General features: G+C 41.6%; 2 protein-coding genes across 9 annotated transcripts in view; one reads left to right on the forward strand and one right to left on the reverse strand.

Annotated features, from left to right (window-relative positions):
* The first annotated feature begins 1,067 nt into the window (after positions 1–1,067).
* LOC148804016 (uncharacterized) lies at positions 1,068–2,116 on the forward strand. The gene is made up of 2 exons (XM_088899039.1): positions 1,068–1,466; positions 1,544–2,116. The coding sequence occupies exons 1-2, from the start codon at positions 1,083–1,085 to the stop codon at positions 2,114–2,116; spliced, it is 957 nt and encodes a 318-aa protein (XP_088755165.1). The 5' UTR covers positions 1,068–1,082.
* A 3,794-nt stretch (positions 2,117–5,910) lies between these two features.
* Positions 5,911–27,147, reverse strand: part of LOC104587649 (RNI-like superfamily protein) — a 108,249-nt gene continuing 87,012 nt past the window's right edge. For 7 of the 8 annotated variants that reach the window (XM_088894777.1, XM_088894775.1, XM_088894772.1 and 4 more), the window contains 7 exons: positions 21,437–21,557; positions 21,260–21,360; positions 20,477–20,590; positions 20,222–20,389; positions 19,926–20,072; positions 19,700–19,845; positions 7,206–7,612 (listed from right to left, as the gene is read on the reverse strand). In XM_088894777.1, coding sequence (XP_088750903.1) covers positions 7,461–7,612; positions 19,700–19,845; positions 19,926–20,072; positions 20,222–20,389; positions 20,477–20,590; positions 21,260–21,360; positions 21,437–21,557 — 949 coding nt within the window. In that variant the 3' untranslated portion in view covers positions 7,206–7,460. Of the gene's footprint in view, positions 6,032–7,205; positions 7,613–19,699; positions 19,846–19,925; positions 20,073–20,221; positions 20,390–20,476; positions 20,591–21,259; positions 21,361–21,436; positions 21,558–27,147 lie in introns of those variants that run through there. The other variant, XR_016080428.1, reaches the window with a different exon arrangement.

Consider the following 27,147-nt stretch of genomic DNA (forward strand, 5'->3'; position numbering starts at 1 on the left):
ATTTCTCTCGAGCTCGCGTCCGAGTCTCAGCTCGCATCCAGTTCGCGTCCAAGTTTTTTCAGTTCGCGTTCAAGGCCTTCCGCTCGTCTGAGCTCTTGTGGTCTACAGCCTTTGTCCGGGTGAGTACTTTCCTGGATCCCATCTCACTCCCCGATGTCTAGCTTGGATGGCTCAGATAGTCTTTTCAGCGGGTCTGATGCAGGTTCTACGAACCGAGTCGCATCCCTCGATAGCCCTAGCGAGCCGGAGGTAGAGCTCGAGGAAGAGTTCGAGCTTGTAGGCCAAGGCGCTTTGGGTAGTTTTGCGTCCACCTCTCGTCGGGGTCGGATGTTAGACAAGTTTGGTCCTTCGACCATGACGCCCGAGGGGCTCCAATCCCTCATTACCTACTATAACTTGCCCGGGGAGTACGCTTATTTCATACCTTCGGGTAGCTTTCCTTGGGAACACGGTCCTGATGAGATCGTGATATTCTGGGAGCAGCTCGCCGTAGGGCTGCGATTGCCTTTCCATCCCCTCTTTGTCGAAGTCTTGAACCACTTCGGCGTGACGGTCGGCCAGCTTCACCCGAATTACATTCAAAATTTGGTCGGGACAATCTCCTTATTTAGCGAAGAGAGCTTTCCGTTGGACTTGGAGATTTTTTCTTCAATCTTGATGCTTAAGAAGCAAGCGGGTCCCCTCCCCGAGTGTAGGCGGGCTTACTTCCTGTCTCCTCGCCCGGGCTTTAAGCTTTTACATGAGCTCCCCAACAAGGTCCCAGCATGGAAGCGGGACTATTTCGGGGTGCGAAGTGTGCTGGGGTGGCCGTTTTAGACCGGGTGGGGGATGACCGCTCCTAACTCCGGGGTCACGCTTGACAAAGAGATGATGAAGGGCCTCCAGCAATGGGCGCAGCTTGGGCTGAAGTGTCAACAATATCTGACGGAGGCCGAGCTCATTGCGGCCGGCCTGAGTTCGGGTAGGTTCTTCACTTAGAGATTCTTATCTTGCTGTCTTTCTTGCTTTTTACTGATGGCGAACTCCTTTTCGCAGGTGTGATGGATTCTTAAGGGACCCGAGGTGGGCACTTGTTTCAAGGCATGAAGAGGAGAAAGCGGGTTGCCAAGCGAAGTCGCGCCGAGATGCCCCGGGATGCAGAGCCCGAGGTGCCGGACTATCAGCCAGAAGATCTGCCCAGGGAGCCCGAGATGGTCCCTCCAATGCAGGAGCCGGCAGGGGGCCCTTATGCTGAGACTACCTACACAGGGGCTCCTACATACTCCGGTGCTCCTGCTTATTCCGGGTTTGCTCATACGCGAGCTGGGCCCTCGGGCTCGGGGGCCCCGGGGGATTTCAGGAGTGTGTTGTCGCCGACCCATGCTCTTCAAAAGAGTAAGGAGGCTATCTTCCTCGAGGAGGTCGCGGCGTGGATTGATCTCCCTCTACATCAAGTGGCCTGTCGTGCCGTTACCCATGCCATGGTGGTAAGTGTTCCCCCATTTTTAGAGCTCTTTGGCTTTCGTTTTGTTGGTTCTTTTGATCACTCGGTCCCTTTTGGTAGGTGAATTCTTCTATTCACGCCTTGGCGGCTCAGGTGGAGAGGAGCTCGAGGCAGGCACGAGCTGCCGAAGAGGCTCGTCGCGCTGCCGAGGAGGTTGCTCGTGCTGCCGAGGAGGCTGCTCGTGTTGCCGAAGAGACTGCTCGTTTTTCACGGATCAGGCAGGCGAGGTCTCAGAGAGATGCTGAGGCCATGGGAGTGGTGGTGAAGCACATAGCGGACTTGAGGCTGGATCTACAGCATCAGGTCGAGTACCTTCAGGAGGACATCAGGGAGAGGACACAGATCTTTTCTCAAGGTATCGAAGATGCCAAGAAGAAGGCTGTCGATGAGTACATTGCTTCGCTGGGCTTTGATGATCTGATGGTGGATTCATACAGGAGGGGTTTTAAACTAAGCCGGTGGATGATCCGGAATACGTACCCCGAGCTCGATATTAGCGCCATATCCACTTCACGCATAACTCAGGAGATGACCAATGCTGCTGACGGTGAGCCAGACTTCGAGGGCGAGGCGGGGCGTTCGGGTATTGTTGAAGTGCCTTCTGATAATGAAGAAATAGCTCTAGGCTTGTAATTTTTTTTTATGTACTACCTTACTTTTGAAATGGAATGACTTTTGCTTAAGTGTTGGTTGTTCTTTCTCCCGAACTGAGCATATTTGCCGAACTGATCATACGTCCGATCTGTTTCCTTTCCGGGCTACCGCACTCGCGCGGCCTGTTTTGGTGGTGATTTTATCCACTTTGCTTGGCGGTCTATAGGTAGTATCGCCTTAGGTTGACAATGTTCCATGCTCGGGGTACTTGCTTTCCCTCTAAGGTTTCGAGCTCGTATGCCCCCTCGAGTGCTTTCTTTATTCTGTAGGGTCCTTCCCAATTTGGTCCGAGTTTTCCTACACCGGGTTCGGGTACCATGATCTTACAGAGAACCAGGTCGCCGACGCGGAAGCTCCTCTTCTTTACTCTGGCGTTATAGTACCGAGCTACCTTTTGCTGGTAGGCCACAGTTCGGATGTGTGCGAGGTCTCTCACCTCGTCCAGTTGGTCGAGGTTGGTGCGTAACTCGTCTCCATTTGTCTGCTCGTCGTATGCTTCTAGTCGCAGCGTAGGTACTTCGATTTCCGCCGGGATTACTGCTTCGGTGCCATAGGTGAGGTTAAAGGGGGTCTCTCCTGTGCTGGTTTTTTCCGTGGTTCGGTGAGCCCATAGAACACTTCGTAGCTCGTCTGCCCACAATACTTTAGCTCGGTCTAGTCGTGCTTTTAGTCCGCGGAGGATGTCTCTGTTCATTACTTCTGTTTGACTGTTTTCCTGCGGGTGTGTGACCGATGTGAAGTTCTGACTAATTCCCATACTTTGGCACCATTCTTGGAACTTGATATCCTTGAACTGTTTGCCGTTGTCGGAGATCAGTATCCGGGGTAGCCCGAAGCGATATACTATGTTATTCCAAAAGAAGTTCTGTATGTTTCGGGCTGTAACTGTTGCCAGAGGTTCAACTTCTATCCACTTTGTGAAATAATCTACTGCCACCACTAGGAACTTTCTCCCACCGGTTGCTGGCGGGAATGGCCCCAGAAGGTCGATGCCCCATTGCGCAAAGGGCCATGGACTGGTGAGGTACTTGAGGTCGGCAGTAGGCTGATGGTGGATATTGGCATGCTTCTGACACTTGTCGCATTTTCTGACGAGCTTGATGGCCTCTGCCTTCATCGTTGGCCAGTAGTATCCTTGTCGAAGTGCCTTTTGAGCGAGGGCTCTGCCCCTAGGTGTCCACCGCACAAGCCTTCATGAGTGTCGCGGAGTACGAGCTTAGCTTCGGCAGGTCGCAAGTATCGCAGGTAGGGGAGTGTGTAGGATCGTCGGTACAACCGTTCGTCTATTAAGACGTATTTGGCTGCCTGGCGCTGCACCCTCTTGGCTGCATTGCGGTCCGTAGGGAGGGTTCCATCTAGCAGGAAGCTCGCAAGTGGGTCGATCCAGCTCGGCTCTGCTTCAAAGACGAGAGCGACCTCTTCCGCCCCATCGAGAATGCTGGGCCGAGGTAAGTCCTCTATGTACACGGTTCTCATGGCATTGTGACTCGTGCTGGCTAGCCGGGACAGGGCGTTGGCCTCAGTGTTCTCTGACCTCGGGATTTGCCTAATGAAGTGTGACTGGAAGTTGAGCAGAGCCCCCTTTACTTTTGCCAAGTATGCAATCATAGTGAGCTCGTGTGCTTTGTACTCGCTTGTAACTTGGTTGACCACGAGCTGGGAATCACTGCAGATAACTACGTGCTTTGCTCCGACCTTCTGTGCTAGGTTCAGCCCGGCTATCAGTGCCTCGTACTCCGCCTCGTTGTTGGATCTGCGAACTCAAAGCGTAGTGCGCATTCCAATTTTGTTCCGTTCGGGCCGCGTAGCACTATTCCAGCCCCGCTGCCCTGCTGGTTCGAGGAGCCATCTACGTGAACGATCCAGGGCTTCTCATCCCAGTTCGCGTTTGGCCTAACCAGGAGAGATGCTACACTGGCCGCTACTTCACGGGGTTCAGACTCTATTGGTTCGGGAGTTCTGAGCTCACCCGAACTGGGGATCTCGGGCTCGACCGGCTCAGGGGCTTCGAGGCTAAACGTGCACTCGACGATAAAATCTGCCAAGGTTTGGGCCTTAATAGCAGTTCTTGGCTTGTACTGGAGGTCGTACTCGCTGAGTTCGATGGCCCATTTCGTCAGTCGACCGGAAACCTCGGGTTTGAGTAAAACTTGCCTCAGAGGTTTGTTAGTCAGGACGATGACGGTGTGAGCCTTGAAGTACGGGCGGAGTTTCCGAGCTGCTATCACCAGTGCATATGCTAGCTTTTCTATCTGCGGGTACCTTGTCTCTGCTCCCTGCAAAATTTTACTAACATAATAGATGGGTCGCTGGACCCGATCTGTTTCTTTTATTAGTACCGAACTGACCACCTCGTCGCTTGCCGAGAGGTACAGTTCTAAGACCTTGCCCTCCTCGGGCCGGGCTAAGGTTGGCACACTAGCGAGGTAACCTTTTAGCTCGTCAAACGCGAGCTGGCAGTCTTGGGTCCACTCGAACCATTTGCCTTTGATTGCTTTGAAGAAAGGTAGGCAGCGGTCTGATGATTTGGACATGAAGCGGCTTAGAGCGGCTATACGGCCGTTTAGCCTCTGAACTTCTTTAGTTTCCGGGGTGGTCTCATATCTCGGATGGCTTTTATCTTGTCCGGGTTGGCCTCAATACCGCGCCGATTGACAATGTACCCTAGGAATTTGCCCGAGGTGACACCGAAGACGCATTTGTTAGGGTTTAATTTCATGCTAAATTGACGCAGGATTTGGAAGACAGAATCTAAGTCTTGTTTTAATTCCTGTGAAAACTGTCTTGACGACCATGTCGTCTACATAACATTCTAATTTCGGGCCAATCAGGGGCCGAAACAGTCTATTTACAAGTCTTTGGAAGGTCGCCTCGGCATTTTTTAATCTGAAGGGCATGACCTTGTAGCAGTACAGGCCGAACTCGGTTATGAAGCTGGTTTTTTCCTCATCGGACTGGTCCATCCGGATTTGGTTGTAGCCCGAGTAGGCGTCCAGGAAGCTTAGCAACTCATGTCCCGAGGTCGCGTCCACTAGGCAGTCAATTTTGGGGAGGGGGAAGCAATCTTTCGGGCAAGCTCGGTTCAGGTCGGTGTAGTCGATGCACATGCGCCACTTGCCGTTCGCCTTTTTTACCATCACTGGGTTCGCCACCCAGCTTGGGTAATGGACTTCCCTTATGAAGTCTGCTGCGAGGAGCTTCTCGACCTCCTCGTTGACCGCCCTCCAGCGCTCTAGGGCTAAGTTGCGTTTCTTCTGTCTAACGGGTCTGACAGTTCGGTTCGTAGTGGTTCCTTGACGGAAGCACTGATCTGTAGTGTGCGAGCTGGGTCCGGAGCCGAAGTTGGGACTGCGACCGTTTTCTCTGTGGGCGAAGCTCATTCCTCGCCTTGCTCCGTGGGCCGCTCCAGGGTGGCAACATAACATTTGCGGGACTCGAGCTGGTCGCCCCGCGCTACCCCCACACCGAAGTCCGTAGGGAACTTCATGGCCAAATAGTAGGTGGAGACCACCGCTCGTAGGATATGCGTGATTGACCGCCCTATTATGGCATTGTATGGGGAGGGGGTCGCGACCACCAGGAAATCATGGTTGAGTCTGACCGCACAAGGCCATGTGCTGAATTCCACAGGTACTGTTATTTTTCCGAGGGGCCTGATTTCCTCTCCGCTGAAACCCACCGAGGGGCCTGACTTCCTCTCGGGACAGTCTGCCCCAAGAATCCGCAAGGGAAATAAGATGAAAATTAAAATTTGAAAATGGATGAAGCTTCAACAATGGAACAACATGAATGAACCGAATTGGTAAGGAAGTCCACAAGCTGATTGGTTTCTCTATAGAGTGGCTATAAGTGGCCTCCAATCTTTCCTCTTTTGCTAAGCTCCAGCATTCCTTCCTGCACCCAAGCTTTAAATACATGGTTCATGTGAAATCAGGACGGTTCATGTAAAATCATACCTGCGGAAAGACATGAAAAATGTGGGATCCAAACGATCTTGGGTTGTAATGTCTGTTTCGAAGGGGCTTCACACTAGGGTGCAAATGGATCGGATCATGATTTGATCCTATCCAAAGTCTGATCCTATATTTTCTGATTCGGATATCTCCATTTAGATCATCCCTATCCAATTCAAGAAGATCCGATCCGATATATATGCTATTTATATATTTATAAATACATTATTTTTTTTATAATGAAAATAGTTGAAAAGATACTTGTATTTTTTGTTTTTCTTTATTTAAATTGTTATATTTTATTTTTCTATTAATAATTTATTGTTTTTTATAAATCAAATCGGATTGAATCAGATCGAAAAATCCGACTTCCTCATCAGATTCAAATTCAAATCCATGGATGTGATCAGATCGGATCTGCAATTAATAGTGTTGGATTTGAATTCAACTCAGATGATCTTGGGTTGTAATGCCTGTTTTGACGGGGCTTTCTCACAACAGCTTCTGGCTTGGCAAGGTGGATCCAACACAGAAAACCTAGAAGTCAAGGTTTAAAATAACAATACAGGCCATTTTAGGTTAAAATAATCAGGACGGTTCATGTAAAAGCATACCTGCATAATCGGCCTGTATCGAAGCTCATTTTCCTTTTTTTTCTTTGAAACTGGTTCAGAGGGGTTGGTCTAAGGCTAGTCTACCCCCTGAACCAGGTCACACCCCGAGTTAAGCCAACGATACAATATGATACGATATGCCCAATACGGGGTGTATTATATCGAAATTTTGAACTTTGCTAGAAGCTATGCTTGGTGAAAAACTGGAAAGCCCAAATATTCAAAGCAGCTCAATCAAAGCTGAGGCCCTCTCAAACGGGCTCCAGAATTCTCTCTAGGGGATGAAGTTTCTTCAGCACAGGTATGGCGGTATCTTCCAATATTTTCCTGCGAAGTCCTGGGCTAACCAACCAAAACATTCTTGTTTTTGTAATTTGATTTTTTTTCGTTATTCCTTCTCGAATTTGTAGGTAGATTATTTGCATTGATTGTTAAGAATGTCAGAGTAAGTGTAATGCACAAGGAGAGGGCCCATAGCCCAACATGGCCCACTTAAAAAAATTTATGTTAAACAACTAAAATTAATGGAATATAAGCAATTAAAGAAGCAATCATATAAATACATAATCAAAACTTACAACTTTCCAGCTTCTTAGGAACTGGTATCTTCAATCCCTAACAAAGTCTTGGAAGTTGGAACTATGGCTGTAGCCTGTAGGTAGACTACTAACTGCATACTTGATCCAAAGCTTTGTTTGGAAAAGATTCTCCAATTTATGGACGTCTTTTGCAAATACATATTTGACAGAACTACTCTTATGGATCATCATCATAAGGTGCAGTTGAGGCAGGGAATGATGGGAGAAGTACAATAGGTCTTCCATGAACTTGAAACTCAGCAAGCATGGAACTGGTATGCGGTTGACAACACCGAGTATTTCCTGTTAGGTCAAGCAGCTCAATTTTACCTGAACAAACAGTCCACGATGAAGTGAATAACTCAACGTACAATTTGATTAACCAAGCAGAATGAAGCCAATTAAAATAGTTGCCAGTCTAGACTTGAAGCATTATTATTGAGAGACGAGAGAAATGTAATTGCATGAATTGATTTGGAGGATGTTTCCAGTAAAAAAGCACATTTACCAGAATGGATATCATCCTTGAAAAATGGAAATAAATAACAATGAGGTGAAACCCCTAATCATTCAGTTTGCAATTTCCAGTCTTTGGAAGAAATTTTGTTCTCTTTTATTGAATAAAATATAATAAATCTATCTTATATTTTTGTGTTAGTTTACAGAAATGTTTGAGTTAAATGTGAAAAAGTTGTATGAGTTAATCCACAAATTAAATTTGTAAATCTAACAATTACTTTTAGCAATAATATATATTATTTAGTTGCACTTCTTTTTTTTTGTACACAATTTTACAAAGTTATTATAACCAAATGTTACTTCAACTTTTACTTGGAGTCTAAGCCTTAAGAGATTGAGATAGAAGTCCTAAACGAGAGACTTCATATGGAAGCTTATCTTCAGCCTTCATGGTGGAATTAGAATAAATAAATAAATAAATAGAATTTATAGTGATTTGTGGGGACGTGCTACCCCCCATCTTGTGTAGCCCCTTACTTTTATTATAAAAAAAAAATAAATAGAATTCTATTGTTATTTTGAAGTTCAAATTTCAAATACCATGTAAGCTACTTGCTATCTTGCTCTCAAAGTGAATAGACCTGTGAATTGGACTAATAAAATAAGTTTTCAAGTTGCTACATCTACAAGTGATCAAGGTAACCATGCTTTTGATTTTAATACTACTTTAGTTATTAATAAAATACACACACCTCAGATATCCCTCCCACCCCAGTTTTCATGCATAATTGTAATCCTCAGAAATTTCTTAAAAGAAGGAGTACAAAAGATCCTTCACAAAAGTCAAGGCATAGAGTTTGCTGTGCAAAAAGATCCTTCTGCACATGAACATGCCAAACCATCAGTTATGGAATTGAGTCTTGGGGTCCATGTGAACTCAGCTAGAGTTGAAGTGGAAAGCTCTCTTGCTTCGTTGAAGTAATGGGCCAGCTGCCTCTTAGCACATACCTCCCCTTGTTGGAAGGGCTAGGATCCATCATATGGATGGCCGAACCATACTAGATGGCTGGGTGAAATTTCAAAAATTTCCTAATCCTTCTGGGAATCGAATTCCCTATGTTTTGAAAAATTGCATTTTTCTGGATCGTTCTTACATTGAACCGGACCAGATTTGAAACCAAACTAAGAGGGAGATGTGTCCTGATACGAATACCACAAATGCAGATCCCAAGGTGGAAGTTCACGCCCAAATTAGTCCTAAAACTAGCCTCCACTGAAGATGGTGCAGTGTATAGGTGAAGCTGATTCAGCAACACAGTTTTCAACAAAACTGCAACGCAACTGCTTGGATCGAACTAGGGAAAGTGAGCCTGAAATTCCTCTGGATTTTTCTTGAAAAAATAAGAAAACTGATTTCTAAAAGTCATTGATAGCTGATGTTGATCTGGAAGAAACTGGGAGACAAAAGGATGCAAAGAGAACCAGAAACTACAAAAATATGAAGCTATTTTGGACTGGTCTGCTCCCTCCTCTTTTATAATCTCTTATGAAGCTACCTCCTAACCTAATTAGGAGATAATCCAAATCTAAATCAGATCTGGACTCTAATTAGAGATATACCCTATCTTCTTATAAGATTAGGTGCTCCATACTCAGATCCAAACCTAGATTCGCCCCATGTCACATGACAACTACAACTTAATCATATTAATTATGGGCCTTAGGCCCATCAACTATAAGGCTCACGATTCCAGAGTGTTGCTTGGCCCACTTAGGCTTGATTTGTATGGCATGGGACCCCACAATGGCCTCACATAAGTCCACATAGGCTCAGCCCAGCCTCTATGAAAAGACTTGGCCGAATTCACTGCTAAACATTGCCCGATAGGGAAAGACCTCTCCCTTGGGTGCAAGGTGCAGTGTCACACTCTCTACTTGAATGGATTCCGAGAATTAAAATCTTTTTGCAAGCATTTTCATAAAAAATTAATATATAGATATAATGAATATATTTTGCAAAATCAGATTTCAAAACAGTGTTGAAATTCAACCGACAATTCAGGTTTCCATTAGAGAGAGTGTAAACCTTATCATTCACTTTGTCCAACAAAGGGGCCGATCCTATCACTATGATCACCCACTTAGGTGAATTCTCAGATTGCCCCAATATACCTAGGTTTTGACCCTTGATGGATTTCACTGGTTGGCATATCAAAGACAACCCGATCCAACACCTAGTATAGTACCATAATCAAGTCTAGGGGTTATGTGTAACTTTCTAGTTTTGCCCATCAATTTCCAAGGTCTAGGGCATAACTAGAAAATGGTCCAGGTTCATTGTTTCATCCAAACACACATTGCATGTGCTTTGGGTCTAACCCTACCATATGAGACAAGCTGCCCCAACTTCTTTGGCAGCATATCAGTGTCAGCTTTGGCAGGATAAACTCCCCAAGTCTATCCAACAGTTGAGAACATTCTAAACTAACACAAGTCTCATATGCGTCCAGTTTAAGGGGTAGTAATTACACAGAAACATACCAATGTCAACATGAAATATATCAATACTTTTATTCATTTATAATAAATGTATTTGTACATCAATTTGATTGGAGCTAAAGGTATACACTGTTTAACACACCCCTCCCCTTTCGGGGAGGGGGGGGGTGAATTCTAATCAATAGAGCTCCTTATAGGATCCATCTGAATCCCAAATCTTAGGCCTAGGATTTTGCAATATTGGATTTAGAAATCAGGTAGAGGTACATGGAGAAAATAATAGGCCTAAAAATCCCAAAGAAGCAAAGAAGCTATATTTATTAATCTGAACTGATTGATTATTTAAACAAATATATGAAATACAAAAAGATATAAGCATATGAACTTGCTGCACAGAATGAAGAACTCAAGTGTAATTTCATAAAAGGAAATCTACATTGTATGAAGATAAAAAAAAACCCAGCTGGTTGGCCAATCAAGTAGTCAATTTCAAGTACTATCTTCAATACTTTGCAGCACTACCGATTTATAATTTAAATTCTACTTGCAATAGTTAGGGGTGGTGGAAACTTTGTGCAAAATAATGCTAAAGATTAGGACCATACGTAGTTTACCCTCCCATGATCCTAGATAGCTGGGACCAACGTTGCACAATGGCCTTATTATTCTACTTGCAATAGTTGCTCAATGCAGATAGGACTGCAAACGGATCGAATCAGATTCAGCAAGAGGTATATCTGATTTGATTCAATAACTTTTTTAGTGATTCAAATCTGTATATAATCCGATGGGATTTATAAAAGTTGATTCGAATTCGACCCGTTAATCATAATGGATATCCGATTGTTAACCTATTGAGAATTTTCAGCCATGAACACCTATAATGGTGTACTGGATACAGGAAGAGAAAGAGACAGATTGACAGGGGGTGAGTAGAAGATTTACAGTTTCAAAAACAAATTACTTGCAGCCCCAAGTGGAGGACCAGTGGTGGCGCCTGATTATTGCCTGGTGGTAGCTGGAACTTTGGAGTTTGGAACTGGAAGCTGGTTGCAACGACCCTCCAAGCAAATCCACAGTACTCTGGAACTCAAGGCAGACAGGTGGTTGGAGTCAGAGACATCTAGTTTGGTTGGCGGGCAGTGTTTGGTTCTAGCATAGGGAAAGCATGAAGCACCAATACAGACTGCTGGTTTCCTGTGTTTCTGGGTTTGAATGGCGGAGTGAGAGAGAGAGAGAGAGCCAGAGAAAGAGGGAGATGCGTGCAGACTCAACTGGTGGTGTGTTGCTGGCCATGCTGCCGGTGATGGAAGAGCAGAGCCATAGAGGTTCGAGTTTGACAACCATTCGAAAATGAGGAATGACAGCTAGAGCTGTAAATTGGGTCATGCTGCCCACAGGCCAGCACGACATGGGCCGTGGCGGGCCCATCTCGTCACTGTAGCATGCGGGCTGTGCTGGGCTTGGGTTTTAAGGCCCATGGGCTGGAATGGCACAACACAACAAAGTGGGCCATGCTGGCACAGTCCTGCGGCCCGACCCAATATATATAATCAAGGTTCAAAGTATCGGAAGCGCCAAGTGTATCGGAAAGGCAATTTTAAGAGACGTATCGAGATACGCCTTGGATATGCATGTGTATCGGAGAAAAACTAAGATACACATAGATACACTTGGAAACACTATAAATACTTTATTAGATCATAAAAATACATAAAATACACTAAATATAAGACCTCAATGAGGTGTATATATATTAAATTAATATATTTTAGTGGTTTTATGAAGAAATATATTGTAGCTAATTATAACTTCATTAAAAATCCTATGCTTAACTATAATTTATAAATTATAATCTTAAGTTTTAATTTTTTATGGGATGGGAAAAACCCAACTCTCCTATCCAACCATAAAACATGCATTGGCACAACTTCTATGTGAAAATATAATTAATAATTATTTATTATTCCAAAAATTATAAAAATAAATAAACATTATATAATATATTTAAAAATAGTTATTAAAGAAGAAATATCAATTGCTTTGTGGATATGATAGATCATCCATAGAATTATAATATATTCAATCATTGTGATCAAATAGTAAAATATAATTAATTATTTTTTAATTCTAAAAATATAAAAATAAAAAAATTATTAAAGAAGAAATTTCAATTGGTCTGTGGATATGATAGATCATCCATAGAATTATAATATATTCAATTGTTGTGATCAAATGGTAAAATATAGTTAATTATTAATTATTTTTTAATTCTAAAATATAAAAATAAAAAAAAATTAAAGAAGAAATTTCAATTGCTCTATGGATATGATAGATAAATCCATAGATCTAAAACATATTTAGTCTTTATAGGTAGAGAAAAAAATTACATTTTCAAAATTTTTGTTAATTTATATTTTCCCTAAAATATCTTCATTAAATTTCCATAAATCTACTGATAACACAAAAAAGTTATGATTTTGAATGTAAGAAATGTAAATCAACATAAATTTAAACATCCAAGAAAAAAAAGAAATCACAAGATATTATAAAAAATTGAAAAAAATTACCTATTTTTGCCATGTTTTTTAAAAATTTGAAAAATCTTTTAAAAAAATTAATGATTCACACTTGTTTCTTGCAAATTGTTGCAAATCTAGCACTCTAGGAATGAAGTTTGGAGTTTTAGAGTCATTTGGGGGTGAAAGAAGGCTTATTTTTGGGAAAAGAAGCTTTCTTTCCCCCTTTATTTATTTATTTTTTTAGTTTTTGGCTGTATCTTTTTCGTATACTACCTATACACCCCGATACACCCCTGATATGCCCCGATACACCTCCAATATGCCCCTGATACGGGTCCAATACGCATGAAAAAAGATGGAACATCCGATTTCCATGTGTACCCCGTATCTATTTTTCAAAGATACGACACGATATGCCCCGTATCAGGCATATCACATCGAAATTTTAAACCTTGAATATAATATATTAATATAGTTAAAGTAATCAAGAAGAAGAAAGGGTTTTGTCGAGAATCTCAGGTGTGTTACTATTCACACCCTGAAGAATGCTTTACTTAACATATTGAAGAAAATTACAAATGGGCCCTTGAATAGGCGCCCAAATACAAAAAAGCATGAAAGGACATAAATGCCCTTACACTCTCAACACTCCCCCTCAAGCTGTGCACAGATATTTGTCATGCCTAGCTTGTTCAAATTGTTGTCAAGCTTTGATTTGGAGACACCTTTAGTAAGACAATCGGCCAATTGATCTTCAGACCTCACAAAAGGTAAACAAATCTCTCCATTGGCAACTCTTTCTCTAATGAAATGTCGACCAACCTCTATATGCTTTGTACGATCACGTTGAACAGGATTCTGGGATATGTTTATGGCTGCTTGATTGTCACAATATAATATCATTGGAGTATCAATATGCACTTCCATTTCTGTCAACAAGTTCTTCAGCCATAACAATTTGGAAACTCCATGAGCCATAGCTCTGTACTCTGCCACTGCACTAGATTGAGCCACAACTGATTGTTTCTTACTTCTCCAAGATACAACATTACCACCCACCAAGGTACAATAGCTAGAAGTAGACTGTCTATCATCAATAGAACCTGCCCAATCAACATCAGAATAAGCCTCTACCTTGAGATGCCCATGATTAGAATACAACATCCCTTTTCCTATCATCAATAGAACCTGCCCAATCAACATCAGAATAAGCCTCTACCTTGAGATGCCCATGATTAGAATACAACATCCCTTTTCCTGGACATCCTTTTAAATAGACAAGTATTCTATTCACTGCTTTCATATGAGATGATTTAGGCTTGTGCATATATTGGCAAACTACACTCACGGCATATGATATATCTGGTCTAGTCAAACACAAGTAGAGAAGGCGACCGACAAGTCTTTGATACACAACTTTGTCAGGAAGGACATCTCCATCATCAACTCCCAACTTATGATTGGGATCAATTGGAGTTTTAGCTGGTTTACAATCTAATTTCCATACCTCTTGAAGCAAATCAAGGACATATTTCCTTTGAGAAATATAAATGCCTCTCTTTGACCTTGCGACTTCAATCCCTAGGAAATACCGAAGATTTCCAAGATCTTTAATTTCAAATTTAGTAGCAAGAAAAGACTTTAGTTCAGAAATTCCAGAGATATCATCCCCTGTGATAACAATGTCATCAACATAGTCACTTTTCCATTTGCTCTCTTGATAAATAAGGTATGGTCAACTTGAGATTAAGAAAAGCCAATTTTTAAGATAGCTTTTATGAGTCTGTCAAATTAAGCTCTAGGGGACTTGTTTAAGGGCATAAAGGGATTTCTTCAAACGACAAACCTTTCCTTCACTCCCAAGGATGTTCACTCCAGGAGGAAGTTCCATGTAAACTTCTTCTTGAAGGTCGCCATTAAGGAAGGCATTCTTTACATCCATTTGATACAAGGGCCAAGAATAATGGACAGAAAGAGACATGATAGCTCGAATTGAATTCATCTTGGCTACTGGAGCAAAAGTCTCCTGATAATCAATGCCATAAGATTGAGTGTACCCTTTTGCCACAAGCCAGGCTTTATACCTTTCAATTTAGCCATCAGCTTTATGCTTCACTGTGTAAACCCACTTACATCCAACAGGAACTTTGCCCACTAGAAGAGAAACAATTTCCCATGTCTGATTTTTCTCAAGCGATTCCATTTCCTAGTTCATAGCATCCTTCCAATGAGGGAACTGCACTACCTCAGTAACACTGTGAGGGATAAAAATAGAAGCAATGGAAGAGATATAGGCACAATAAGAGGGAGATAAGGTATCATAAGAGACATAATTTGAGATAGGTTATTTAGCACATGTCCTTTTTGCTTTACAAACCGCAATAGGAAGGTTAAGGTCAAAAACCACACTAGGAGGCTCAGTAATAGGTTCACCGCAAGTATTAGAAACAAGAAGAGGTTTAGAATCTAGATTACTTGAGTCCGGTAAGTCAAATTGTAATGGACATTCAATCTCTAGAGTCATCCTCTTTTTTCGTCTAACAAACCACTGGTGCCAAGACCGAGGAACAGGAGGCAGAGGAGGAGGCATAGGAGGAGTATTACTACCACCACAAGGAGGAAGAGGAGAAGGAGAAGGATCGACAATACCAGTTACAACTGGAGTAGGAATTGACATACAAAAAGGAGTTTGACTTTCACTAGCATTCTTCCCCTGAAGAGAAGGAAGAGAAGAGGAAAAGAAGGGATTAGACTCAAAGAATGTGATATCTTTGGACACACACCTTTTTCCAGAGCAAGGGTTATAACAATGATACCCTTTTTGGACTGAAGAATATCCCAAGAAGACACACTTAATAGATTTTGAATCAAATGTCAACCTAGGACTCATGTCATGGACAAAACAGACACACCCAAAGACCTTAGGAGGAAGATGGAAGGCATCCTCGTCAGGAAAAAGAAGCTGATGAGGAGACTGGAGACGAAGGGTTTACAAAGGAAGTCTGTTCATAAGATATACAGCTGCTTGTGTAGCATCTCCCCAAAATTGAGTTGGGACATGCATCTAGAATAACAATCCCCTAGCAACTTTTTAACCACATGTCTGCTTTTCCTCTCTGATACCCCATTTTGTTGGGGGGTATGAGGACATGAACTTTGGTGAATTGCTCCTTTTTCTTCAAGGAAAGTTTGTAAGTGCTTCTCAAAGTATTTCTTGGCATTGTCAGATTTAATAATCTTAATCTTCTTTTCAAATTGTGTCTCCACCATATTAAAAAAGCCTTTTATAATTGAAGGAACTTCATCTCGACTCTTCATCAAATACAACCAGGTATACCGCGAGTAGTCATCAACAAAGAGAATGAAATACTTATAACCACCCATACATGGAATAGAATAAGGTCCCTAAACATCAACATGTATTAAATGGAAAGCAACATTACTTCTCTTGTTACTTGCCAAATATGTAGTTCTACATTGCTTTGATAGTTGACAGACTTCACATTGTAGACCAGAACTAGACAAGGACTCAAACAGACTAGGAAACAAAAACTTCAATGAACCAAAAGAAACATGCCCAAGATGGTGATGCCACAATTTCAATTAACCCAAACTTTGGAGACTGATCAAGAAGATAAACTCCATCGACTTCATGTCTATTGCCAATCGTCTTCCCCGTACTCAAATTCTGGAAGACACGATAAGATGGAAAGAAGGTTACAGAACAACTATGAGACTTTGTAAGTGAGCTAATAGATGAGAGATTTCTATGCAGTTGCGGGACATGGAGAACTGATTTCAGAGAAAGGTTGTTGGTAAGTTTAACTTCACCCAAACCCGAGATTAGGGTCTGAGATCCATCAGCAATAGTAATCTTACCTTTCCCTAAAAAAAGTTTATACGTGGTAAAGTAGGAAGGCATACCAGTCATATGATCACTGGCTCCTGTGTCAATTATCTAAGAGCCAGAGGATGAAGCATGACACACAAGTGCAATACCTGATTTTGCAAAGGCACTAGAAGGTGTACGTGAACCAGCAGATGTAGGCAACCCACTCTTTTCAAGATGGAGCAAGATGCCTCTCAATTTTTCCATCACATTAGAGGTGTCATGAGTAGATGCCTGAGCAGAAGAATTTCCCTCAAGCATGCGAGTTTGAGAATCATGACTAGCTGTAGAAACATGAACATTTACCTTCTTTCCGGTTTTAAACTTCTCAAGCTTTAGGTGGGGATTTAGTTTCCAACACCTATCCTTGCTGTGCTTTGGCTTCTTGCAATATTCACAAACTACGTCTTCAAGTTTACCAGAACTCTGTTTGGGTTTTGTAGACATGAGTTGTGTGCTCACTGACAGGAACTTGCATCATGGCACCTCCTACTCTCTTCATTTTGCACCAAAGAATATGCTGTGGAGAGTGATAAAATATCAGCACTAAGGATGTGTTGCCTGGTGAAATCATAATCGGCATTCAGTCCAACAAGAAAATCAAAAACTCGGTTTTTCTCAATGCACTTCCTATATTGTTTAGCATCAATAGGATCCTTCCACTCCAAAGCTTCTAAATGATCAATTTCTTCCCAAACTGATTGTAAGGAAGAGAAATACATGGCCACCAATTTCTCCCCCTGCAACATATTACACACTTAATCTTCGCAACTGATAGATTCTAGCCATGTTCTTCACTTGAGAATAAGTTGAAGTTAACCTATCCCAAATGTCCTTAGCTGTTGGAAGGAACATATAGTTGCGGGCAATGTGAGGAGGCTGCATAGAGCATACAAGCCATGACATAACCAACAAATTATCCTGCTCCCATTTGGAATAATTTGGATCTTCAGGCTTTGGCTTAACTTCCTTACTGGTAATAAACCCAAGCTTACCTCTTCCTTCGATTGTAAGCTTAGCTGATTGAGACCATTCAAGAAAATTTGTTCCATCAAGTTTTACAGTAGTATTTTGCCTTCCAGCACTGTCATTACTTCCTAGGAGGACATAGGTAGGTACGTACACATCCTTGTGTGAGTCCATTGACCACCATCCCTCTAAAAACACTTTTCTCATCAACACCACAATCTTCCAACACTAGCTGAACACCCAAACACCTTTCCTTGAAGGTTAAACACGGTCTACAACAATAAAACAAAAGAAAAGAAGGTGCTGGCGGCCAAATAGGGGAAGAAAAAATTCTCAAAAAAGTTTAAGGGCTCCAAAAAATCTGAGACTACTTCCTGTAATCTCATAAATTTGCCACAATTCAAATGCAAGTGGATTTAATAGCAACTAGCCCACCATCGAGCATGCAAGTCCTAAACTCCAAATCTGTATTTTTCGCCAATTTTCATATGAAAAATCCAAGAAAAATGTAAAAGAACTTCAAACATCCATGAAATGTATATCAAAATTCCTCTAAAAATGAGGTGCATCAATGGGTGTCAAAACCGCAAACGGACATCGCCAACTGTACGGGCCGCTGATGTCAACCGGCGGCATGCTGACATCAGCAGGTTCGTCTGTGAGTCACAAGCAACGGTTGATGCTCTCCTTGATCTTCCGACACTCTGATACCAAGTTAAAGTCATCAAGAAGAAGAAGAAGAAAGGGTTTTATCAAGAATCTCAGGTGTGTTACTATTCACACCCTGAAGAATGCTTTACTTAACATATTGAAGAAAATTACAAATGGGCTCTTGAATAGGTGCCCAAATACAGAAAACATGAAAGGACATAAATGCCCTTACACTCTCAACAAATACATATAATTTTTTATTTTCAATTTTATTATACTATTTTATTCCATTGTATTGTAATTTTTAATTTCACTTTATTATTTCATATGTAAACAATTGTACACATAAAAATTCATATAAAATAAAATTTTAAGATTTTTTTTTTCAATTTTTTCAATTTTGTTAATTTGTTTTAATTTTTTCATTTTTTTAAAATATCTATCATGCCCTGGCCTAGCCTGGCCCAAGGCTTGGCCCACGGCCTAGCTCTGGCCTACTTGGGCTCGAGCCAAGGGCCATGCTGGGCCTAACCCAAGCATGGCACGTCACAACTCACCAAAGCACGGGTGACACGCAAAGTTGTGTCATGCCAGTCTGATTTACACCTCTAGCTGCAGCTGAACAACGTTATAGAGGATGCGCTAAAGAGGAAGATTGGAAGAGCTGATTTAGTCTCGTTCATGTTTAGGTTTGGGATTTAGGGTTTAATGGCTTATAAGCCAAAATACCATTATAGGCATAATAAAAATACAAAATAACAAACATATAAAACCTACTTAAAATATAAACTGAAGGGTATAATTGTCATATAAAATTATTTTAAAATATATATATATATATATATATATATATATATATATATATATATATATATATATATAGATAGATAGATAGATAGATAGATAGATAGATAGATAGATATATGTATATGTATATATTAGGGGATCGGATCAGGTCATGGTGGATCGAATTGGTCTATATTTGAATTCAATCTGTTAAGTTAATAGATTGGCTTTTCCGATCCGATCTGATTTGTTAGGATCAGGAGGGATATCTGAATCTGCCTCTTAACGGATCGGTTTTGGATTTGAACCCGATATGATCCGACTTATTTGCAGCCCTAAATGCAGAACAAAGAAGAATATGAAACCAACCATCAAACTTGACCTCTGGAAAGCTGATGGAGATTTACAGATTTCTGTATATTTGTTCTCAGAAAATGGGCACCATAGGGCAAAGTGATGAATCTAGGTATTATAGGTTCAATTGCTGAGCTCATGTTGGGATAGGGTTTTCTGGAGTTGTATGCCTTCAACCTCTAGAAATGATTACAGTTTCAGATTCTTTTGATTTATCCAAGATAACAAATTGCAATAGAAGAAGATGTGTAGTGTAATAGAATTTCACCAGGTATTTTAGATCCATACCTCTGGAAGCTCTCAACGCAGATCCTATAAGTGCTAATGACTCAGCAGGAATAAAATTATATCCAGCATTGACTGCAACAAGTTCTGGAGACCGCAAAATGAGCTTTGAGATGAAATTTGCAGCTTCAATTCCACCACGATTCTTGCTATTAAAGAGACAATTACATGTTATATTTCATTATATTATGCCATCATAGTAACACCAAAAATTGGCATTTGATCCAACCTTATGTTTATGTAACCAAGTTTGATTTCTTCTGGTATTTCTTTTTGTAGTTCTAGGAAGCCAGATGGACCTAGTGCAATATCTTCAATATTGAGTTCTCTTACATGAGATGTGCCCAAAAATTTTGCCAGTTCTGCTGCTACTTGACTGCAAGATACAACTCAACAACTAAACTGAACCTTGTACCAAATGGGGTAAGTCACTTGACTTCAACATGGTAATATTAAAATGAATGCCTCAAGAAGAAATGAAAAAGAAAATGAAGCAATGGTATCTAGCGTTTAAGAAAGGCTAACCTTCCCAGCTCATTATCTGAAATGGAGAGAGTTCTCAATGGCTTCAAGGTTGAGAGGCTTCTCAAAAGTTGAGTCACTCCGTTGCAGGATAGGCTGCAGTTTTCTATCTTCAGATCAACTAAAGAAGAACCCCTTTCAGAAGCCTCCGTGAAATAGGGAATTAAATTCCTGGACCAATTAATGTACAGCTAGTGAAGCCTACATTAAATGAATGCAAAAAATCAGTGTATCAAAGGAATGGAAATCCAACTGCACCTAATTCCATCATCCTCAATGGGATTGTCACTTATATCCAGACTCTCCAAGTTAGGCATATGAACCAATGCATGTTTAAGATCACCAGCATCATCCTTGAGTAAATTGTTTCCCCTGGTAGTAAGCATAACATTCTCCTCATCACATGCACGAATCATGCTCTAAAGAATAAAATGATACCAACTTGTACTAACTAGGCACTGTTAATTAAGGCAGAATAATTAGTAGAAATTGCAAATTAAGGCCAAATTGGTGGTCAAATTCACCAAGCGAGTAAAATCAACCAATTGGGAACTAAACAATAAAAATAAGCAAATTGGGGTCACCATGAGACAAATGGATTATGTTAGCCAGGGCCAGATTTTAGCTAAAGCTAACACTAACATAGAACATTTGAAGGTCCACCACCAAGTCATGCTAGGACAGTTAAAATGGGCAGAATCACATATAGTAAAGCAATAGGAATGCATGTTAGACAAGAACTCAAGTGAAACAACCTATTACACATTTTACAAACTTTCCAATGCCAAACCACTCATCCTACCAAAAACAAATGCTTGTGCCATCACCCACCTTGAACTCAGAACAACCTGCAAAGAGTAAGTGGAATTATGGGGCAAGAGAAGTATGATTGAAGAGTCTTTTCTATGTTCCTCTATCTGTCTCTTGGGCTCTGTGTTAGGGCAAGAGAAGTACAATTGTCAAACCTATGTTTTATTTTATGCAGGTTAGCACTAAAAGACAAAGGCAAAAGCAAATGTAACTATATCTATGGTCCAATACCTTATATTGAGCACATGCAGCGATTGTAAGAATTCACTTTTCACTAAAGATGAGAAACTGCTTGAGTATCTCTGGTTAAAATTAGACAACCATCCTGCAATCTGCAAAAAATGTAAGTGATTTTCTATTGGTTCAATTATAAATAAAATGGTTATCAACTGATAATGAGCCCCTCACATTGTTATCAGATAGATCAAGGCTTGTTATGCAAGACAAAGCACCAAGAAGAGTATCGAAAATTCCGGCGGCAAAACTTGGCCCCAGGTGGTTATCACAAAAGTTTATAGCACGCAAGGACCTGGCAACAAAAAAAGAAACAAGCTTGGTAAATTAGATATGAATATATGATTATATTATAGTAGCTTCTCATCTATGCAACACTCAAGATTTCGTGCTGGAAAATAAACTTAAATATGTATGCAACACTAGAAAATATGGTCCATTGTTAGTGAATCTGTAGGGTCAGCTCATCCATTTGTTAGAATATATGTACCTTGCTAAATGAAATGTACAATTACAATAATACCCCCAAGATGATTATAACATAATATATCTAATGCTTAACTTGTGTAGAATATATTTCCACTCACTCTAACAGCACCCTTGTTTGGAAATTGGCAAACTGATCTTTGGTTTTCAAAAAAATGGAAAGCATACTTCTTGGGAAGCAGCTTTGTCCAATAAACTATGTTACCTTGACACATCAAGGACACGGCTGGACATGGTATTGGATATGGAATTTACACTAAAGATTGAAGTATCTGACATGATATGACACCCTTGTACTGGGTTTTGTAGCTAATAAGCATCGAACAGCCTCCATATGTTTGGTGCTATCATGTAGGGCTTGAGTATGAATTGTATCCAATAGTAACTTTATTATCATATATTCATATCATAGTTGGTTCTTTGAGACCATCCTCAAATATATTCTTTCCATTACGCCACAATAACTTAGAGATACTACGAACCATGGTTTGATACTCAGCTTCAACCCTCAATCTAGTGACAACAGATTGTTAGAATGTTAGAGTGATGTTCGGCTGATAAGAGTTCTTATTAGCCCGTTCTTATGTTTAACTTATCTTGTAACTGGGCCTGTGTTAATGGGCCTAATCCTGTTTAATGATTTAAGTCATCTGGTTGTCCCATCACTAATCAGGGGCATCCCAGTAATTTCTTGTACCTTGTACTATATTCATCTATAAATAAAAGACTGGTCGACTGGCTAGAACAGTTCAACATTCTCTTCATTTCAGTGGTTCTCTTCTCTTTTTTGCTACTTCGAGTATAGCTCCTCAGATTACATGGTATCAGAGCATTAGCTCCTTCCTGGTTTCAACAGGTGCACTCTCTTCTCTTGCTGTCTTTTCATCTTCTCTTTTCCTTTTCTGGGTTGCTGCAGTAAAGACCTAGGAGTGTAAGAGAGTAAAGCAAGTTTGAACCTAGGGTTTCTCTTGGTTGTAGGACTCAAGGGAAGTAAGACCCAGAAGTAGATGTCCTACTAGTTTTCTTTCAGCAAGTAGTAGCTATTGGGCTACTAAGAGAGGTCTGTATAGGACAGACCTAGTTGAGGACTGATCCCAGCAGTCCTAGCACTAGCCGAAAGGGGGAGAGCTTCCTCTACAGTTGCAGCTTCGGTGCTCCAGCAAGACTTGCGCAGAACAGTGGTAAAGACTTAGCCTCTTCTGCAGTTGCAGCTTCGGTGCATCAGCAAGACTCTTACAGAACTGTGGCAACTTCAGTTATAGATTTTTTTTCAGGTCGGTTACCAGCCCTACTTCTGCACTGCACAGTTGCAGCCTTGAACTTTTACCAGCACTGTGAACTGGTTCAGTTACAGACCTTTACTTGCTACTGTACCCGAACTGTGAACACTTCTACCAGCACTGTGAACACTGTGACTACTTCGGCCAGTCCTAAACAGAACCACCTACAGCACTGTGAACAACTCTTGGACTGAAGTCAGGATGTCCTCACTATCCGGTGAAGTTTCCTCTAGAGATAACAGACCTGTCACAAGGTCCTCAAACCTGGAAAACCCTAATCTGCACAGCTTGTAGATTACAAGTGTGCTGCTGGATGAGTATAACTTCAGAGAGTGGTCCGTCTCTGCAATGCTGTTCATTACCTCTCGTGATTTCACAGGCTATTTGGATGGAGACAAGAAACAACCAGAAATTGGCAGTCCTGAATACACCGTGTGGCGCAAGGAAAATGCCACAGTCATGTCTTGGTTGCTGGCCTCCATGACTCCTCGGGTGGCCAGAACTATTCATCACTTCCCAACAGCCGTTAAATTTGGGAGAAAGTATCCAAGACATACGGCCAGAAAAAGAACAATGCTAGAATCTACAGGCTGAACCAAGACATTGCAGCCCTAAGGCAAGGAGACATGTCCGTGGCAACATACTTTGCAACACTGGAAGGCCTCTGGGAAGAGCTTGACCACCACTTGATTTTGGATTGGGAAAATGCCAAGGATAAGGAGAGGCATGACAAGCAGATTGAGGAGGGCAGAGCCTTTAAGTTTTTGGTGGGCCTTGACCCTGTATATGAAGGTATAAGGTCACAGATTCTAGGGAGAGATGAATTACCTGAGCTTCACCATGTCTACTACCTGGTGAGGAATGAAGAAGTAAGGAGAAAGGAGATGCAAGTTGACTCCCAGACACAGTCAACAGAACTACCTGGAGAACATTCAGCCTTAGTCTCCACTAAGGGGAATAGATTTTCAGACAAGAATACCTCAAGTGTACCCATTGTGGTGGTGAGAAACACACAAAGGAGAAATGTTGGGTCTTGTACCCTCATCTGAAGCCAGCTGCTCTGAGAAAGGACAAAAGGCAACATAAGGGCCACATAGCAAGTGGGAATCTTGCTACCAACAACTGTAGTGACAACTCACAGAGTACTCAGACAGTGTCCTCTTCCACCGCAAAGCAGGCTGCCGACTCCTCTGGACCAAGTACTTCGGGCTTCACAATTAGTGAGGTAGAGGTTCTCAGCCGGGCATTAGCCCGCCTGAAGAACAATTCTTTAGCTTCCACCTCTCTTGCCAAATCAGGTACAGCCTCTGCATTTAGTGCAACTAGTTCCATTAATTCTACCTCTTGGGTGATTGATTCCGGAGTCACTGACCATATGACACACATGTCCTCCTTATTCTCTACATATCATTTGTTGTCTAGCCAGGATAAGATGAGAGTAGCTGATGGATCCCTCTCCACCATCTCTGGAAAGGGGGTGGTTGACCTAAGCAAGGATCTCTCTTAAATCAATCCTACATGTTCCTAGTCTTACCTCAAATCTGTTGTCTGTTTCAAAGCTTACAAAAAATTTGAACTGCAGTATAACTTTCTTTCCTTCTCATTGTGTCTTCCAGGACAGATTGACGAGGAGAACGATTGGGAGTGGTCATGAGTATGGGGGCCTTTACTATTTTGATGAGGATGTCAGCTCAGCCTTGCAAGCTTCTGCTACTACTAGTCCGGAAAGTGTGGAGTCAATAGCTAGGCTGCACTTGTGTCATGCTAGGCTAGGTCATTTGTTTTTTTCTTCTTTAGCAATGTTGTTTCCCGAACTATGTAAGGGCATTCCGAGTCGGAGTTTAATTTGTGATGTGTGTCAAATGTCAAAACAATGTAGGTCAATGTATCCAATTTCTAGTAATGAAATTCAAGCCCCTTTTGATTTGGTTCATTCTGATGTTTGGGGTCCTTCACCCATTGTTTCCATTGATGGCTTCCGTTACTTTATCAGTTTTATTGACCATTATTCTCGGTGCACTTGGATTTATCTGTTGAAAGATCCCTGAACTCATTCATGGAAGATGCAGGCATGTTACATCAATCTTCATGTGCTTACACCCCTTAGCAAAATGGGGTTGCTGAGCGCAAGAACATGCACCTATTGGAGACAGCTCGAGCCCTTCTTTTCCAGCACAATGTGCCCAAGCAATATTGGTCTCAAGCTGTTCTCACTGCATCATACCTGATAAATCGGATGACATCTAAGGTACTGGGTATGAAGACTCCTTTCTCTGTTTTGTGTCCCACTCTTCCAGAATTTCCTCTTCCCCCATGGGTTTTTGGCTGTACATGCTTCATACATGTGAAGGATCCAAAGAAAACCAAGCTGGATCCTAAGGCTACAAAGGGAATATTTTTGGAGTATTCTCCTACACAAAAGGGGTATAAGTGTTATGATCCTGTCTCCAAGAAAAAATATGTCACCAGAGATGTAGTCTTTTTTGAGTCTCAACCCTATTTCCAGTCTTCTCAGAATCCTCTTCAGGGGGAGAGTAGTGGGTTGGAAGAGGATTCTCAGTCTCCCTTCTTTTTTGTTCCCCTTTCATCACCTTCCACTACTCCTAGCTGTAACATTCCGGGTCAATCTAGTGAGACTCCCACTGTGCTAGTTACTTCTCCAGATTCGGCTGATGCTTCTGAAGGTTCCAGTAAACAAGAGAAAGAGATACTTACATACAGTAGAAGGAAGAAGGGCCCTCAACCTCATGATTGCAACCAGTTGACCTTAGATCAATCTGTCTCTGCAATCCAAGGTAATCCTGATTCACTCAATTCAGATTTGGATCTTCCTATTTCTCTCCGTAAGCCTGTTCATTCTTGTACCACTAGGCATCCCATAGCTGATTATGTTTCTTACTCACACTTAACCCCTGCCTATCATTCCTTTGTGTTTGCTCTTTCCTCTGTATGTGTCCCTTCCAGGTATTCCGAGGCGGCATCTGATCCAAGGTGGAAAGAAGCCATGAATGAGGAGATGAAAGCCTTAATGAAAGCAGGAACGTGGTAATTGGTGGACCTGCTAGAGGGGAAAGGCACTAATGGGTGCAAGTGGGTATTCATAGTAAAGCACAGGGAAGATGGGTCAATTGAGAAGTACAAGGCCAGACTTGTGGCAAAGGGATTTACACAAAAGGAAGGAATTGACTACAAGGAAACCTTTGCCCCAGTAGCAAAGCTCAACACAATCAGGGTTCTACTATCACTAGCAACAAAATTCTCTTGGGAACTTCATCAGCAGGATGTGAAGAATGCCTTCCTAAATGGTGATCTTCATGAAGAGGTATTCATGGAACCCCCACCTGGATATGATGTTGGAAAGAAGGTATGTAAACTAAGGAAAGCATTATATGGTTTGAAGCGATCTCCCCGGGCATGGTTTGAGAGACTTTGTTTGGCCATGAAGAAAGTAGGGTACACTCAGAGTAGTGCAGATCATACATTGTTTACAAGGAGACAAGATGACAAACTTACAACACTCATTGTGTATGTGGATGATATGGTGATTACTGGAAATGATGTGAAAGAAATGAAGAGGCTGAAGGAGTTCTTAGCTTCAGAATTTGAGATCAAAGACCTGGGAAATCTGAGATACTTTCTTGGGATTGAAGTTGCTAGATCAAGAGAAGGAATCTACATATGTCAAAGAAAATATGTGCTAGATCTCCTAAAGGAAACATGCATGATGGGGTTGAAGGGATGAGAGATCCATCCCATGGACGCCCAAAGTTTGCGGAATAAGGGGGCGAATTTCAAAAATTTCTCTCCCTTCAACTGGGAATCGCATTCCCTATTTAGAAAATCAAATTTTCAAGGATCATTCTTGAACCATAAACTGAACCAGATCTGAACCAAAAAGAGTAGGAGATGATTATACCTGATACGGAGAAATAGTATCTCCCAATGGAGGTGTTCATGCCCAAGGAAGGATCCAAAATATGCTCCCACTGAAGATGGCGCAGTGCAGGATGGAGCAGAATCAGCAATGTTCTTCTCCAAGAACTCTATCATTCGCAAGAAATAGCAGGATGGCACGTGAACACAGCTTCCTATCAATTCTTCCTCCAAGAACTGATGTCA

This window comes from Nelumbo nucifera, chromosome 1, assembly GCF_055504915.1.
Source record: "Nelumbo nucifera cultivar China Antique chromosome 1, China Antique-T2T, whole genome shotgun sequence".
Taxonomy (NCBI): domain Eukaryota; kingdom Viridiplantae; phylum Streptophyta; class Magnoliopsida; order Proteales; family Nelumbonaceae; genus Nelumbo; species Nelumbo nucifera.